This window comes from Mizuhopecten yessoensis, unplaced genomic scaffold (assembly GCF_002113885.1).
Source record: "Mizuhopecten yessoensis strain PY_sf001 unplaced genomic scaffold, ASM211388v2 scaffold11009, whole genome shotgun sequence".
Lineage (NCBI taxonomy): Eukaryota > Metazoa > Mollusca > Bivalvia > Pectinida > Pectinidae > Mizuhopecten > Mizuhopecten yessoensis.
The window spans coordinates 349970-368600 of record NW_018408833.1 but is presented as its reverse complement, the minus strand read 5'-3'; the positions used below and the strand labels follow the sequence as shown (position 1 = coordinate 368600).

General features: G+C 35.9%; 1 protein-coding gene across 4 annotated transcripts in view; it reads right to left on the bottom strand.

The window, feature by feature from the left end:
* Positions 1-18631, bottom strand: part of LOC110464540 (rho guanine nucleotide exchange factor 10-like) — a 69911-nt gene that overhangs the window by 20076 nt on the left and 31204 nt on the right. For 3 of the 4 annotated variants that reach the window (XM_021519796.1, XM_021519799.1, XM_021519797.1), the window contains 10 exons: positions 13647-13730; positions 11531-11670; positions 10889-11050; positions 10346-10423; positions 8665-8844; positions 8218-8334; positions 6217-6327; positions 1283-1375; positions 478-687; positions 4-95 (listed from right to left, as the gene is read on the bottom strand). In XM_021519796.1, the coding sequence (XP_021375471.1) occupies positions 4-95; positions 478-687; positions 1283-1375; positions 6217-6327; positions 8218-8334; positions 8665-8844; positions 10346-10423; positions 10889-11050; positions 11531-11670; positions 13647-13730 (1267 nt within the window). The remainder of the gene's footprint in view (positions 1-3; positions 96-477; positions 688-1282; positions 1376-6216; positions 6328-8217; positions 8335-8664; positions 8845-10345; positions 10424-10888; positions 11051-11530; positions 11671-13646; positions 13731-18631) is intronic. The other variant, XM_021519798.1, reaches the window with a different exon arrangement.

The following is an 18631-nucleotide window of genomic DNA, read 5'->3' as shown; positions in this document are numbered from 1 at the left end:
TACCTGTAAGTTACACCAATCAAAATCAAACAGTCATCCATCAGAATGAGGCGCCGCTTCTTCATCTGGATCTCCGCAGAGTTATTGGCCTTGGTCTACAAAATCAATCATACAGAATTTAGGTGGGATGTTAAATCCAAACTGATATCTATCACAGTGTTTATTCTGTATGTAAGCTCACCCAAGAACTTTGTAACAGGTGGGCTAAAAGGCTTCAAATAATTCTACTGTAGCGCATGTGTTTCCGTTTTAAAGGTAACTAAAGTATAACCCTTGGCAACAGACCAATATACACAGTTTTAACACATAGGACACCTATTTCTGCTTTGTGTTGTAACACATTAGACAAGTTCTGCCTCCTCTCTCTTATTTTCTGTTTATCTTGTTTAAATATATCATAAATTGATTTACATAACATTTAATTTAATCATTTAAATGTAAACTTTTTGAGAAGGAAATATCTCAGGGCAGACCTACCATCTGTTCAAAGTCGTCCTGACGGAGCAGTTTCTGTGAGCGTTCAGGAAACGTCCTGCCAAGCTTTTTGAGCAGTCTCTTAGCCTCCAGATACTGTTCACTTTCACGTTTGCTCTCGTTGAGGCGGTGTGCAACATTCTCTAGTTCAGTCATCGCCCTCTGGAGGGCACAGCGGTCATGGTGGTTCGGTGGTGTGTACTTCAGTAAGTCCTAGGTGACAGTAACTTTACAGTTAGTGGAAGGTTAAGATTATTCCTTTTCCTCATGGAAAAACTAACACATCATAGAATTATATCTAATGTCTACCACTTTTCAATTTATAGTTCATGTATCAAGTACAATCCTCAGTCTGCGATAAAGAAAGAAAAGGGTTTGACGATAGTACTTAAGGATCCCTGTCCCAGAGCACTGTGGTTTTTGTTATAAATAGTAACCTCCCCTTAATTTTGTTTTTGAAATACACTTACGTACCTGTAGCACATTGGAGCCATGCCACTTTTGCTGACCAGGCAGCACAGTTGGTTAGAGGGATAGTATAACAATCTAAAGTCCAGGGTTCAAATTTCAGTCTAGTCACCAATTTATTTTACTTTAAACATTATTGTTAATTATACATTTTTTTTCAGGAAAATCCGGCTAGGTATGGTTTTCTTTTCAGAAATGATTTATCAAAGCTTTAGTCCTGCAAGGAAAAAATAGTTTCCAATGCATTGTTACATTTCTGACAGTGGTACACTTTCTATAAAGATCTACTGATCAGGGCATCACCAAAGGGAGATAATCACATTGGCTAAGTACGATATACCTGCATGAACATGATGAACTGTGGGAACCGCTGGACAGGCTTCACCATCAGACCAAATATGGACAGACGGTCAGATGTCGTTTGCTCTTGTTCCTGAAAAAGGTTAATCACACAACTGAACTTAGCAAACTGAGTGTGTTTTATATTTGATTTACCCAGGCACTAATGATCAGACTCAGTATTTAATTATCAGGAAGACCTTTCATATCTTAATGACATTTTACAGTTTACTTATCATGTGTTAATAACCTTACTTCCGTAATCTGTTTCCAATTATCGAAATGTATGACTTATATACATGTTAACATTATCACATCAGTGATTATCTCCTACTGTCAACATGCTTGCTCATACATATTTTTTTAATTTGCTTCGACAAATATATTTACATAAGTAGTTCAAAGTGCTTTGGAAACATGAAAGTTAGAGGTCACATGTCAAGGTCATGCTCGAAATAAATCATAAACATAGAAATTAGGCAATATGTTTGAGAGTGTTTCAGAATTTGCAGATTTAGCTTAACAGAAATATTTCAGAGAGAAACTGAGACATCAAATAACCTAGCAACTGCCTGAAGTTGTTGCCTAGCAACTGTCTAAATCACTGACATTGCTAGACTAGCTGTAGAATATATAATAAGCAGATCCAAATGAATGTCTTACCTGTTTACCTGTGATCTTATTACCTGTACATACCTGTTTACCTGTGATCTTATTACCTGTACATACCTGTTTACCTGTGACCTCATGTGTTATAGAATGTGGGTAGATAATTTTCACTAGTTTAAACATATTTAATTTTCTTGTACACTATGACAAAAGTTATATTTACCTTGGTACTCCCAGAATATCACTAGACACTTCATCAAACCAGATATTATGGAATTCTTATTTTCTTATCGCTAATATCTATAGATTTAAAATGAAAATAAACATACTTAACAGAATCTTTTCAACATTCATGCTACTATGAATGCAAGTTGATTTTATCCATATTTAGCATAGAATTCACACAATATGATGTGTTTTACTTCCGTTATAAGAAGAATGTTTTAAACAAGAGGCCTAGAGGGCCTGTATCGCTCACCTGGAAATGTTAGCAAAATTGAAGTGGAAATAGCCAGATGTTGCTGGGAGTGTACATGTATTACATGGTTATTAGTCAGGGGTTATATTTATATGCAATTGGACAAAATCCTGTCAATCCTTCAGGGAATGGAGGGCTTTGAAGAATTTGCTATGTTTCTCCTATTGGGCCCCGCCCCTCTGCCCCCAGGGGAGTCAGACCCATCATTGATACAAAATTAAGTCCCCTTCATCCATGGATGTTTTAGGCCAAATATGGACGAAATCCTGTCATCCCTACAGAAGCAGAAGGATTTTAAAGCTATTTTTCTATTTTCCCTATTCGGCCTCGCCCCTCTGCCCCCAGGGGGTTCAAACCCACCATTTATTCAAAATTGATTTTCCTTCCCCATAGAATGCTACTGTTCAAATTTGGTCAAAATACCTTCACCCCAACAGAAAGAAGAAGGATATTAAAGCTATTCCTCGATATCCCTTATTGGGCCCCGCCTCTCTGCCCCAGGGGGGCCTGACACCAATCGTTTATACAAAATTGAGCCCCCTTGGCCTAAGGATGCTCCAGACCAAATTTAGTCGAAATCTGTTCAATCCCATCACGACACCGTTATAAAACCCCTCCATGTTCACTCTCAATCCCATCACAACACCATTATAAAACCCCTCCATGTTCACTCTCAATCCCATCACAACACCATTATAAAACCCTTCCATGTTCACTCTCAATCCCATCACGACACCATTATAAAACCCCTCCATGTTCACTCTCAGACACTTATACCTACAGACTCTTAGCTTTCCTAATGTTTGTCTTCTGCATGTTGTATGAAGGTCAATGGTCAACTAATTTTTGTAGCGGGAATTCTTTACTATTTCAAGGTTAATATGAAAAGGCAAAGCCTTAAAAGAGCGTAGCCATTGTTGATCTCTGATATTTACTGATTAAGAATACAACTTTCAGAATGAGATAAGATAAACTTTATTAAAAGTCGGCTAGTCGAAGAATAACAATAAAACACAAGCTCTAATGAGATTAAGACCGACATAACAATAGGGAGACGGGCAAGTTCGACCCTTTTTTATTTAAGTCCGTTCTAGTAAGTATGGCAGCATGTCCGTTTTTGAACATTATTTAACTATCCTGTCGGAGGATCGGATGGCCGTAAGTTCGGCCCCCATTGGAATTATGACATCATAAAGCATGCAACGTCAGATTTTACCGCCAAATCTTAAAATTTTTAGGTGTTACATGGGCCGAACTTGCCGCGGTATCATTGGCCGAAAATGTCCGGGCCCGAATTGATATTTCAATAAATTCTTATCGTACAGCAATATGGTGGTGAGTGATTGGCTTGGGTTTTTTGTATTATCATTTGAAGCTGTCAGTGTCTTACACATTTGACTGTAAAAAAAGTAGCAATTTCGTTTAAAAAAGTTCGCATAACAAGTAGCGAGATCATGATTTTCTTTTTACCCTCTCAAAAGTGATTTCCTCCTGTTCAGTCATTTTACATTAGAGATTTCCTCGCCATTTTTTCGTCATTGAATGCCTAGGCAACTAAACTGCTAAGATCCTTAAACTTGTAAATATTAGCTCAAAAAAGAAAAATATCAGGGATGGCAAGTAATGAAACATGGGTATTGCTTTCACTATATGAAGATGTTAATGGATGGGTTGAAACACGATTGTCTTTGCTTCAAGGATACACTTCCGGTTTCCCCACTGGACATCTACTTCTGGACGAAAAAAATTAAAGGCAAGGTGTAGAAAGGGAAAGCAACTCTGCATACACACGCATGTGTTACCATTAAAGAGCTTCGCTCGGGCGCCTTTGGCGCCCGAGCGAAGCTCTTATTAAGTTCTTATCAAGCTATGATCAGGCCAAAAAGTTAATACAAGTTCATATATAACATACATAAAACAATTGATGCTTTTTCCCAATTAAGGTTAAAACATACACTACTATACAGTATTAGAAGTAGTCCAATTATTTTCCAATACTGACTTTTATCCTAATTTTTCTCAAAAAATTTGGAATTTTAAAAATTCTGCTATTGTTGATTTTTTACTTTTACGTAGATATTATGTTTTAACTATTACAGATATGTGTATACATGGTACATAAACTTGATCTTGATAAATTGAGTCTCATTGTTCATATTATTGTTTTTGTATGTTAATAGACAGTTATTAGGGTGACAAAGGTCAAGGGTCATGGTGGTCACACACACTGCCTTCACACTCTACAGTTGGTAGGCTACTGGACAAACTACATTATTGTTTTAGTATGTAAAGAAACATGCCAAATGTATTAACTGTGAGTTTTACAAGACTGGGAACAAAATCCCATCATAACTACTGATACTGCCTGTAGATTCTATGTAAGTATGTAGAAATTGAGACTTGCTGAGGTACATTCTGAAGCCAAATTCTGTAGTGTAGAATTTCCATATCACTACCATCAAAAATTTGTTTATCTAATGAATGCAAAGACACGGTGATTTCACAGTAACACCAAAAGACATCTGATCCCATACCTTCGATTCACATGATTCTGTCTTACACAGCATAAATCTTATCTAACATGTACAAGTTAGGTAGATACAGATACACTACTGTGTCCAACAGGTAAGGGAGACAGATACCTAGATAAAGGAGATAGAGATATACTACACACACAGGTATGGGAGATAGAGATATCCCAAACACACAGGTATGGAAGATAGAGATATCCTACACCCTAGTAAGTGTTGCGTTGAGATATCCTGCATATAGATAAGGGGAGTAGAGATATCTTTCATCACATAATCCGGCTGTTATCCAGTGAATTCGCCCGTGTATTATTTTTTACATATGTCACAAGTGTAATATACCCTGGAGCGTATTTCATTGGCTGTGCCAGTCAGAAATCGATTGTGACGTCATAATATGGACAATGACGTCATAAATTGTGAATTGCGCAACAAAATGGCTTTCTCCGTTTGATTAGACTTCTGCATTTTGGTTTAAAAACCTGTAAAAATGTAAGTTTTCCCAGTTATGTGATAAAAAGTAAATGCTGTTTCACAAAACACAGCATATGTAATGAAAATAAACAGTATATCAGACTTAGACGCCGCATGGACAGGATAGATTGACAGAGGATAATAGCTATCTACTGCTAGAAGCCATAATGTAATTCATATTTAAGGTTAACAAAAAAATATAGTAAAAAAATATTACAGTTGACATCTTACAAGCTCAACCTAATATAAGTAATAATGGTTATTAGAATACCAGAAAATCCTAACAACATACACATTTAATTGTGCTTATCTAAAACCCCAGCCTGTCAGTTTCACTACACTGAAGATAGAGAAAATAGTGTACTTGAACTACAAGATAGTTTGAAACCTTTCACCGGAAAAAAATAGATTATAGATAAAGAGAATACAGATTGCAGAATTATTGCAAATGAAAATAACTCCCCATTGAAATTTGCAATCAGTTTAAATGGTTACAAGAAGATTTTTCCACTTTTAAAGTAGCCATAGGGCAAACAAAATTGTTAAAGGTTTAAAGTAACATAGAGTGTTTCTTTTTTTCAAGTCTTATCTGAAAAACTTCCAAATGTCATTTCCAAGAATAATGTTTTTTGACATTATATCATTCTTTTTTTGAAAGAAAGATGAAATACCTGGCACAGGTATAATATGTATACACTGTCGGCTTGTATTTAAATACAAGTCGTCCATTAGAATTAGCTACATGCAGCCATTCAGATGTTTAAAGGTGATGTTATCACAGCCAGTCTAAGGGTACAAACAAGCATTGTTAAAGCAAACCGTCAAATCACTTCTGTATCATAATACCTGGACGACTAGAAAGTTCGGATCTCGTCGTAGAGCCTGTACGTCAACCGGCCTCTTACTGCGCGCACCAGGCGATAAATCTGATTGGCTTACCTCATTTCCAAATTGTGGCTATGGTAACAATTTTTTGATATTCAAATCAAGTGTTTCAGAATAGCAGCGACTTTTTTGAAAATAACGTTCATTTATTTATCAAGTATCAAAATCTTAAATCTTAAATTAACAACAGATGTTCCTATTTCTATCTAAATCTTATAATGTTAGATGAACTTGAAGGAATTTCTGTTAGTAAAAGAGAAGACATTAAAATATACTGCACTTTCAGAACAGTAGGTGTCAAAAAAGAGACAGAAATCTCTTCGGCTGACAGCCTGATGGCCTTTCTATTGCTAGACAGAAGATGGTTTATGATTTCTGGAATAATGTACTCAATATTTACTATCACAAAACCACTTACCATCAAAACTAATCAAGGTGAATTCAGTATATCTGTATAGGAATGAACTTATACCAGGTAAGAGAAAACTTGATAATTCCAAATTAAATGTTCGTTTACAGTCTCTAGTTTACAGGTAATATGTTTTCATTGTATTGTGTAAAACCATTAGATTGCTATGGTAACTAGTAAATCACTGTGCTTATGTGATCGGCTATACTTGCAACAATCAGATGGGCTATGGTAATAATGTTTAGCAAAAGCTCTAACTATTACATCGGTGGTGATGGGCTATATCTAAAACCATCAGGTCGCTATGGTTACGTGTTTGGATAAATCTGTATCTATAAGATCATTGTGGTAATGTGATGGGCTATACCTGTAGCCATCAGGTCACTATTGTGATTTTGTTAAGTTAAATATGTAGCTATGTGGTAATTTGATGAGCTATATCTGTTGCCATTAGGTTGCTATGGTGATTTTGTTAAGTGAAATATGTAACTTTTTGGTAATGTGATGGGCTATACCTGTCGCCATCAGGTCACTATGGTGATTTTGTTAAGTTAAATATGTAACTATGTGGTAATTTGATGAGCTATATCTGTGGCCATTAGGTTGCTATGGTGATTTTGTTAAGTTAAATATGTAACTTTGTGGTAATGTGATGAGCTATACCTGTAGCCAACACGTCACTATGGTGATTTTGTTAAGTTAAATATGTAACTATGTGGTAAAGTGATGGGCTATACCTGTAGCCATCAGGTTGCTATGGTGATTTTGTTAAGTTAAATATGTAACTATGTGGTAATGTGATGGGCTATACCTGTAGCCATGAGGTTGCTATGGTGATCTTGTTAAGTTAGATATGTTACTATGTTGTAATGTGATAGGCTATACCTGTATCCATCAGGTTACTATGGTGATTTTGTTCAGTTAAATATGTAACTTTGTGGTAATGTGATAAGCTATACCTCTAGCCATCAGGTTGCTATGGTGATCTTGTTAAGTTAAATATGTAACTATGTGGTAATGTGATAGGCTATACCTGTAGCCATCAGGTTGCTATGGTAATCTTGTTCAGTTAAATATGTAACTATGTGGTAACGTGATAGGCTATATCTGTAGCCATAAGGTTACTATGGTGATTTTGTTAAGTTAGATATGTTACTATGTTGTAATGTGATAGGCTATACCTGTAGCCATCAGGTTACTATGGTGATTTTGTTCAGTTAAATATGTAACTTTGTGGTAATCTGATAAGCTATACCTCTAGCCATCAGGTTGCTATGGTGATCTTGTTAAGTTAAATATGTAACTATGTGGTAATATGATGGGCTATACCTGTAGCCATCAGGTTGCTATGGTGATTTTGTTAAGTTAAATATGTGGTAATGTGATGGGCTATACCTCTAGCCATCAGGTTGCTATGGTGATCTTGTTAAGTTAAATATGTAACTATGTGGTAAAGTGATGGGCTATATCTGTAGCCATTAGGTTGCTATGGTAATGATGTTTGGATAAATCAGTAAGAATCACATCACTACGGTGATGGTGTAATACCGTACCTGTAAGAATTTGCGGAGAGCAGGCTGTGCATTCTGAGCACGTTTGATCTCCTCCATTGCCATGGAGAACTTGTTAACATAGTCACTGTAAACATCAACCACCATGGCCCGGGAAAACTGTAAAATACAACAAGTATTTACCATCAATTATCACAATATCTTAACAAAACAAAAGAGGTATAAACACTACTAGAAACAACTTTTAAAGAGATATTTAAGAGCTATAGAAGTTGTTGATATTTCAGTACATATCAACCAGGAAGATATATAACTTACTGAAAACTACTTTTATCATGAGAAATTAAATTTCACAGGAATTTGAGAGGAGCTTTATTTGTTGATTCAACTTTGATACTGATATCAATTCCATATATATAAATTTGATAGTTATTTTCTAACAATATTAAAACAGCACCCTCTTCATCATATGTCACAACAAATACCTACAGAAGCAGTGAAAATGTCTCCAATCCTCTCTGTGGTGTCCCAGTTCTTGACACACTCGGCTAGCTCCAGTTGGAACATAAGGTGATAGTTGAGGATCTCTTGTGTCTTGTTGAATACATCCTTTAATTTCCCCTCCTTAGTGTCCAAATTATAAACAGCCAACAGAGGGGTTTTATACACCTAAAACACAGACAGAGAGTCAAAGAGGTACCCAACATATAGGCTGTTAATTTTCTGGTTATAAATTACTGAGATTAAAAAGTCATTCTTCATGTAAACTAAAACAATAGACAAATAATTAATTTATAGAACTCCTGAAACATACATTGACCATGAAACGTTACATTCTCTGTCCAGAGAATCTATTTACTTACAATGACCACTCTGTCCAGATAATATGTTACTTACATTGACCACTCTGTCCAAATAATCTGTTAGTCACATTGACCACTCTGTCCAGATAATATGTTACTTACATTGACCACTCTTTCCAGAGAATCTGTTACTTACAATGACCACTCTGTCCAGATAATCTGTTAGTCACATTGACCACTCTGTCCAGATAATATGTTACTTACATTTACCACTTTGTCCAGAGAATCTGTGACTTACATTGACACTCTGTCCAGATAATCTGTTACTTACAATGACCACTCTGTCCAGATAATCTGTTAGTCACATTGACCACTCTGTCCAGATAATATGTTACTTACATTGACCACTCTTTCCAGAGAATCTGTTACTTACAATGACCACTCTGTCCAGATAATCTGTTAGTCACAGTGACCACTCTGTCCAGAGAATCTGTTACTTACACTGCCCACTCTCTCCAGAGAATCTGTTTGTCACATTGACCACTGTCCAGAGAATCTGTTAGTCACATTGACCACTGTCCAGAGAATCTGTTAGTCACATTAACCACTCTGTCCAGAGAATCTGTTACTTACAATGACCACTCTGTCCAGAGAATCTGTTAGTCACATTGACCACTGTCCATAGAATCTGTTAGTCTTATTGACCACTGTCCAGATAATCTGTTACTTACAATGACCACTCTGTACAGAGAATCTGTTAGTCACATTGACCACTGTCCATAGAATCTGTTAGTCTTATTGACCACTGTCCAGATAATCTGTTACTTACAATGACCACTCTGTCCAGAGAATCTGTGACTTACATTGACCACTCTGTCCAGATAATCTGTTACTTACAATGACCACTCTGTCCAGAGAATCTGTTAGTCACATTGACCACTGTCCAGAGAATCTGTTAGTCTTATTGACCACTGTCCAGATAATCTGTTACTTACATTGACCACTCTGTCCAAATAATCTGTTAGTCACATTGACCACTCTGTCCAGATAATATGTTACTTACATTGACCACTCTGTCCAGAGAATCTGTGACTTACATTGACCACTCTGTCCAGAGAATCTGTTACTTACAATGACCACTCTGTCCAGATAATCTGTTAGTCACATTGACCACTCTGTCCAGAGAATCTGTTACTTACAATGACCACTCTGTCCAGAATTCTGTTAAGTCACATTGACCACTCTGTCCAGAGAATCTGTTACTTACAATGACCACTGTCCAGAGAATCTGTTTACTTACATTGACCACTCTGTCCAGAGAATCTGTGACTTACATTGACCACTCTGTCCAGAACTCTGTTACTTACATTGACCACCCTGTCCAGAGAATCTATATAGGATTTCTCACTGCCTATGATACCCTCGATCACCTTTCTCTTCTTGTGCTGTAATAGTAGGGGTAAAGTATTATTATTATCACACACTGAAGTGATCATATTAGAATATTGTAACAATCATATTTCTCCAGTAGGTATAGTGGACTGGGTACTCTTACATACTTGTAGAGGTCAAGTTATATTTAAACAAATAAAGTGAATGTAAAACCATGACCTAAGACTACATCGCTTTCAGGCCTATGTGATATTTGTAACATAATGGTGATTGCTTTCAGGCCTGTGTGATATTTGTAACATAATGGTGATTGCTTTCAGGCCTGTTATATTTGTAACATAATGGTGATTGATTTCAGGCCTATGTGATATTTGTAACATAATGGTGATTGCTTTCAGGCCTATGTGATATTTGTAACATAATGGTGATTGTTTTCAGGCCTATGTGATATTTGTAACATAATGGTGATGAGTTAAACGTTTGTTAACGACTTTATAGAATAATTTCAGTAGCTTTACCTGTGTCTGAGTGAGGTCCGCAGGAGGAGCGGGCATTTCTGGAGGGGGATGTCTTTTGGTGTCCAGCTTGACCGGTAAACAGGGGCTTTCCTCCTCTAATGAAGGCTTGTCTGTTTTCTTTATCATGCTTTTGGGCATCATTCGCTCTAAGATTCCGGCTTTCTGATAAGTGAATTAAACAAAAATGCATTAATTTGTTACAGAGAAATTCTTGATAGTTTCAAGGAGTAAGAGAAGTAGACTGACAAGGATTTATAAATTAACTCATTCACTCCTGAAATTTCATAATGGACTATTTCAACCTTTGAATTGGAAGAATTCAAATGTGTCTTCAGGGGTGAATGAGTTAAGCTTAAGTAGTTCAAATACATTTTATTTAGTTGTTGCAATAAATAATACTAATAAATGGTGAATCAGTAAAGCAATAGGTGTGTTTAACATTACAGAGAGATGGACACACACATGGAGGAAGAAGTACACTACAGTGAAAAGTAAAAGTTGAAGACCTGACTCATCCCAGGCGAAGAATTACATCACAGTTATAATCCCACAAATAATATTCCACAAGCAAGTAAAGGTTTGGTACAGTTCCAAATTTGCTTTGATTTATTTCTTGTCTTTTAGTTACTGACACAGACTTACAGATTTGGGAGGTGGTTTAGGGAGAGGCTTGTTGCTATAAGTATCAATTTCTGCTAGTTCTGCCTCTTCCTGGTCCGATATTGTGTCAAATTCGCTGTCCGTTGACCCGCCGTCCAGGGAATTTCCATAGTCATCATTATCTGTGCACAGTAACACATTTATACATTCATATCAATGAACACCAAGTATTGATAATGGTAGTATGGGTCATTATCTGGTTTTCGTCTCTACAAAGTATGGGTAGCCTTGTGTAAATACAAAGTATAGGTAGCCTTGTGTAAATACAAAGTATGGGTAGCCTGGTGTAAATACAAAGTATGGGTAGCCTTGTGTAAATACAAAGTATATGTAACCTTGTGTAAATACAAAGTATATGTAGCCTAGTGTGAATACAAAGTATGGGTAGCCTTGTGTAAATACAATGTATAGGTAGCCTGGTGTAAATACAAAGTATATGTAACCTTGTGTAAATACAAAGTATATGTAGCCTAGTGTTAATACAAAGTATAGGTAGCCTGGTGTAAATACAAAGTATAGGTAGCCTTGTGTAAATACAAAGTATAGGTGGCCTTGTGTAAATACAAAGAATATGTAGCCTTGTGTAAATACAAAGTATAGGTAGCATTGTGTAAATACAAAGTATAGGTAGCCTTGTGTAAATCCAAAGTATAGGTAGCCTTGTGTAAATACAAAGAATATGTAGCCTTGTGTAAATACAAAGTATAGGTAGCATTGTGTAAATACAAAGTATAGGTAGCCTTGTATAAATACAAAGTATGGGTAGCCTTGTGTAAAAACAAAGTATGGGTAGCCTTGTGTAAATACAAAGTATAGGCAGCCTTGTGTAAATACAAAGTATGGGTAGCCTAGTGTAAATACAAAGTATGGGTAGCCTTGTGTAAAAACAAAGTATGGGTAGCCTTGTGTAAATACAATGTATAGGTAGCCTGGTGTAAATACAAAGTATGGGTAGCCTTGTGTAAAAACAAAGTATGGGTAGCCTTGTGTAAATACAAATTATGGGTAGCCTTGTGTAAATACAAAGTATGTGTAGCCTTGTGTAAATACAAAGTATAGGTAGCCTTGTATAAATACAAAGTATGGGTAGCCTTGTGTAAAAACAAAGTATGGGTAGCCTTGTGTAAATACAATGTATAGGTAGCCTGGTGTAAATTCAAAGTATATGTAACCTTGTGTAAATACAAAGCATATGTAGCCTAGTGTTAATACAAAGTATAGGTAGCCTTGTGTAAATACAAATTATAGGTAGCCTTGTGTAAATACAAAGTATAGGAAGCCTTGTGTAAATACAAAGTATAGGTAGCCCTGTGTAAATACAAAGTATGGGTAGCCTTGTGTAAATACAAAGTATGTGTAGCCTTGTGTAAATACAAAGTATAGGTAGCATTGTGTAAATACAAAGTATAGGTAGCCTTGTATAAATACAAAGTATGGGTAGCCTTGTGTAAATACAAAGTATAGGTGGCCTTGTGTAAATACAAAGAATATGTAGCCTAGTGTAAATACAAAGTATAGGTAGCCTTGTGTAAATACAAAGTATGGGTGGCCTTGTGTGAATACAAAGTATGGGTAGCCTTGTGCAAACACAAAATATGGGTTACTACTATACTGTCCAGTTGGTTTTACAACTTGTGACACAAAAATGGCACACACTGAGCCTACAATTTTGTCATGACACATTCCAGGGTTGCAGAGAGCGAAAGTGACTCTGGATTTGTCTCCTGTAACATGAGGGATATACCACCTGATTTACACATGTTACTTCGGTATATTCTTGGGACCTGCAAAGGGGGAGATAACACGAGACAAACATTGAGCTAGACATCAGTAACTCATTTACTCCTGACATTTTATAATGAACTATTTCAACCTTTGAATTGGAACAGCTCAAAATCGTCTTCAAGGATGAATGAGGTAAACTCTGGGGACCAGTTAAGGGGAGATAACTTTAGATTTCACCAAGGAACACTCTGTAGACATGCCAAGGAAAGAAAACCCCTAACATACTCCCTGGTTAAGAGACATTTTCATCAGAAAAGAAAATCATTTTAGTTGTCTTTGAAAAGTATTCAAGGGGAGATAATCCAAAACTTACCCCCTGGATAATAGACATCATTGTACAAAGTCCCTTCAGAAGATACTGTGGGGTATCCCTGCATGCTCTGACTTGGTGTAGTTCCTACAACACAACAAGGTCAAGGTCAGTCCTGAACACAGATACAATTCTGGACATTTAAATGTACATTACAGATTCACACAATTTATATTTTAGCAGTGGAAATATGATAACAAGACAATGGTATTTAGTTATTTCACTTCGCATCATATTAAAATTGACCACCTTTTTACTATTTCTTGATTAAGAATCTTTATATAATGATGAATTAACACAAAGGAGCCATTCTCCTAGAGCTGCTGTTTTACATTGGTTACAGTTTTTCTATACCAACCATTGACAAAAAGTTGATTTTAGAGATCCCTATCCGACTGCAGGCAAAACACTAGAGAGTTACACTGTAGAATTGTGTGTATTTAGTAACTCCCCTTAATCTAATATTGGATATAACAGTAGAGCCCTCAGCGCCCAGGTACTGGGACAGGGATCCCTAAATACACTCAAGCTAATGTGGTTAACTTTCATTATATCACTTAATTGATAATATATACATAATATAAGAATAATTCTTTCTGCATTAGATAGCTAGGCACAATAAGTTACATTGGCATACTAGGTATTATTGAACTGGTTTCTAGTGTTATAGGCCATATGAGTATGTACAGCAAATCTGGATACTATTGTGTCCATACAAGTTTGATTCTTTGCTGAGATTTTTTGTTTGGATTTCACAACATCAAACATTAATTTAGAATCTGAAGCAAACTCACCATCCGGGCGACAAACAGTTGAAATGTAAGTGACCACAACAAAACAAGTCCACTTATATTAAGAACATCAAGGTTTGAGCAACTAATGATATCTTTTTTCAGGTATAGTATTTCTATACATAATCAACATCCTACAGTATCTCGTGTTGCATGAAAGGTAATTAAATAGTCAGACATCAAATAATGGCTGACAGGGGGATGCTGTTAAAGTTTGGAACAATGACTCGATGGCCAGAAAACAATATTGTATATCCACATTCAAAATATCTCAATTTACATTAGTACATTAATTACGTAGACATCATATCTGTAAGGAAAGGTACACTGCATGCACTAATTGACACAAAAATCTTGTTCCTGCTTTGAAGCTTTGTCATTTTAACCATGTATTTCTGAATAAATTAATTAAAAATAAAACAGTAGAAAATGGTATTTGACTCATTATTTTGGTATTAAAATGTTTTTAACATTTACCTGATAATAACAATAATTGCAGTATATCAGGATTTTTTTTGCTGCAGTTTGATATTTCCCTTTTTAGCCTCAGTAATGAGGGGAAATTTATCACGAAAATGAAATTGAGTACAACATATACTCTTTATAATAATACCATGTGAAGAACGAATTTAACACTGCATGAAAACAGATTCTACCAGTGGAGGGCCAACATTTCCGGGTATATAGTATATGACAGTATGATTGTGAAATGTGTTAGGAATAGGTTTTCACAGGATTACAGTCAGCCTAAACTTATAATATATGGCAACAAATGATAGCATAAAGCAGACCAGTTATAAAATATTTACCTGCTTACAACTGTGGGTGGAACTTACTGAACTTATATCCAAAAACTTTGATGTGTATCACAAATTCTTAAGAGTTAAACATCATGGTGTAATTAAAGAGTTAAATATCATGGCGTAATGAAAGAGTTAAACATCATGGTGTAATGAAAAAGTTAAACATCATGGTGTAATGAAAGAGTTAAACATCATGGTGTAATTAAAGAGTTAAACATCATGGCATATTGAAAGAGTTAAATATCATGGCGTAAGTGTAGCTTTTTGTAACATTCCCATTTCATTTATCAAGTTGGAACCATTTATGTCTTTCTGTGTTGTCATAGTTTACTTTATAAAATTATTTTGTCAATTCTATGCATATAGGTTGGAAACACACATCTGATGCAATAAGAAAGCCTGGTCAGGGTAGGTGTCTCCCTTTAAGATGAACCTCAAATGATGCATTGTTTAATAGGTCTTAGGTTGTCTCCCCTTTACATGGGAGACCCCTTATTTATTGTTGTAGTTGGTCTTGAGTTATCATCACTTAACATCTGAGACCCAAAATCCATTGTGTAATTCATGTCCTTGAGTTTTCTCCCCTTACATGGTAGATCTAGGTTTGGAAAATGTATATTGTGTAATGGGTCTTTGGTTGTCTATCCTTTATATGCCAGACCTCCAATCTATTGTGTAAAGTTTTGAGTTGTTTCCCTTTTACAATTAGCAGACCCTTTTTCTATTGTGAAATATGTTTGTTTACCTTATACATGCCCCCCCCCCCTATTTATTTTGTTATGGGTTTTTACTGAGAAATGATTTCCAACGACACACAGGTTAGGGTTAATAAGTGTTGCCTATTTAGTCGGGCTCGTGATAACCGACCATCTTATCTGACTGAATTTTTGAGTGTATGCATATGATGAAAATGAGGAATGAATTGCTGACTGGTCAAACAGTTATGTATACCTGTAAGACAGACAAATAAATAAATTGAGAGAAATGTGAAGTCTTCAAAATACTGAGTGAAAAGCGAGTTACAGAAACTATTGTATACAAAATATTACCAGTGATGTGTAGCATATAAATGCCTTGGTAAGGCAAAACAAAACATGATAAAATATACAAGGTTTTACCTTATGTCATAGAAATAAACAACAAAATATATACAAATGAGTTTTATATACATGTACAACACAACCTAGTAAAGCTACACAACACCTGTACACAAATAAAATTATGATAATGTAAGTTAATGCACACAATAATTTTAAGTTTTTTTGAAAATATTTAATTGGTGAATATTTAATTGACTAGACATCGTTAGAAATATGAATAACTTTGTTAACCCATTTACCCCTAAAGTCACATTTCAATCTTACCAAATCAAAGATTGAACAAGTCCATTTTAAATTTCTAGGGGTGTATGAGTTAAGGTTCTTAGTGTAAGTGCAGTATGATATTAGAGACTGCTGGTGTTAGTCTGCATAGGTTATCATTGTAGTATGTTTACACTATATTCTAGTAATATTATTATGCAGCGTTCTTTGAGAAACAAGTTGTATCAAAGAACAGAACTACTTCAAAACAAGTTTTCTTAGCAATATAGGAATCCAAGGCTAAAAACCTGCTCTACAGAAAAATGGAACAATTTCAAAATGGTGACCAGATTTGGCTGAACATTTTATACCACATTTGATCTATCTGTTGCATCAGGTCACGTGGTCTCAGAAAAACAATGATAATTGATAAATTACGGATTTGTACTTATACCTTCAGTACATGGCAACAAAACATTTGTAAGCATATATAGAATTGTATACGTTAGTGTATATACATGTATACTGGTGTATATAACCACGTTACCTTTACTAATTACTCTACCTGTCTAGTCAGTGTTTACAGAGCTCTACCTGTCTCGTCAGTGTTTACAGAGCTCTATCTGTCTAGTCAGTGTTTACAGAGCTCTACCTGTCTCGTCAGTGTTTACAGAGCTCTACCTGTCTTGTCAGTGTTTACAGAGCTCTATCTGTCTTGTCAGTGTTTACAGAGTTCTATCTGTCTCATCAGTGTTTACAGAGCTCTATCTGTCTTGTCAGTTTTTACAGAGCTCTATCTGTCTTGTCAGTGTTTACAGAGCTCTATCTGTTTCATCAGTGTTTACAGAGCTTTATCTGTCTTGTCAGTGTATACAGAGCTCTATCTGTCTTGTCAGTGTTTACAGAGCTATACCTGTCTTGTCAGTGTTTACAGAGCTATACCTGTCTTGTCAGTGTTTACAGAGCTCTATCTGTCTTGTCAGTGTTTACAGAGCTCTATCTGTCTTGTCAGTATTTACAGAGCTCTACCTGTCTTGTCAGTGTATACAGAGCTCTATCTGTCTCGTCAGTGTTTACAGAGCTCTACCTGTCTCGTCAGTGTTTACAGAGCTATACCTGTCTAATCAGTATTAATAGAAAGTCTGTAGACTTGCACTCTAGCAGGTTTAATTGTTGTGCATTAACTTAAACCTGCACTAATTATTTTAAAGTGGTACAGTCACCTATCAGGACGAGTATATCAATATTTACCATCAACACAGCGATCCAAATGTACATCATTTCCAGCAAACGTCATAGTTATTTATACACTGAATGTGACCAAGCATAATTGTATAAATAATTACTTGGAAATCCAAGTACTAAGTATGTATGTCATATTCACTGTCAGAAATAATATGAAAGCGTGGCCGCTCATTGGTGACAGATCATGTGTCCACCAGGTAAAAACTCACCCATTATGAGACCTCATGGTAACATCGGGTATAATATCCACCATCACTATAGTGTACAGTCTTGAGTAATAGCCTTCAGTGTTACACATTTTACTTCCCCTATACCACAGTGTATTTCCTGTTCTCTGTGTCGGACAATCAACAAGATTTTTTTTAAGTGGTTTGATGAATGACAAGATTTAGATCTGCCCGACACAATGGTGAGGATGGTTGCTCACTCTGTGTGTGGACTTTTTTGTTGTGTGCACATATGACATTGATAACAGACGACTGAACCTCATGCGAAACCTCAGTTCTATCTCTCTATGATCATCCATATGTCTTGTAAATCTTGACATCAAGTATGAAAAACTGTTCTAGATCTAACTGAGCTTGCCCTTTGGACCTTTCTGCATAAAGTCTGTGACCTTATTACAGAGAACTCTCTGAATGACCTCTGTGACCTTTCTACTTGAACCTTTCTTTATCACCACTATGACCTTTCCACTTTTACCTTTATATATGACCTCTGTGCCTTGCAACGGGGCTCTTCTATATCAGCTCTGTGACCTTGCCAATTTGACTTTTCTAAATGACCTCTATGACCTTTTAGTATGGCCTCTGTGACCTTGCTACTTGGAGATCTAAAATGCATAATGA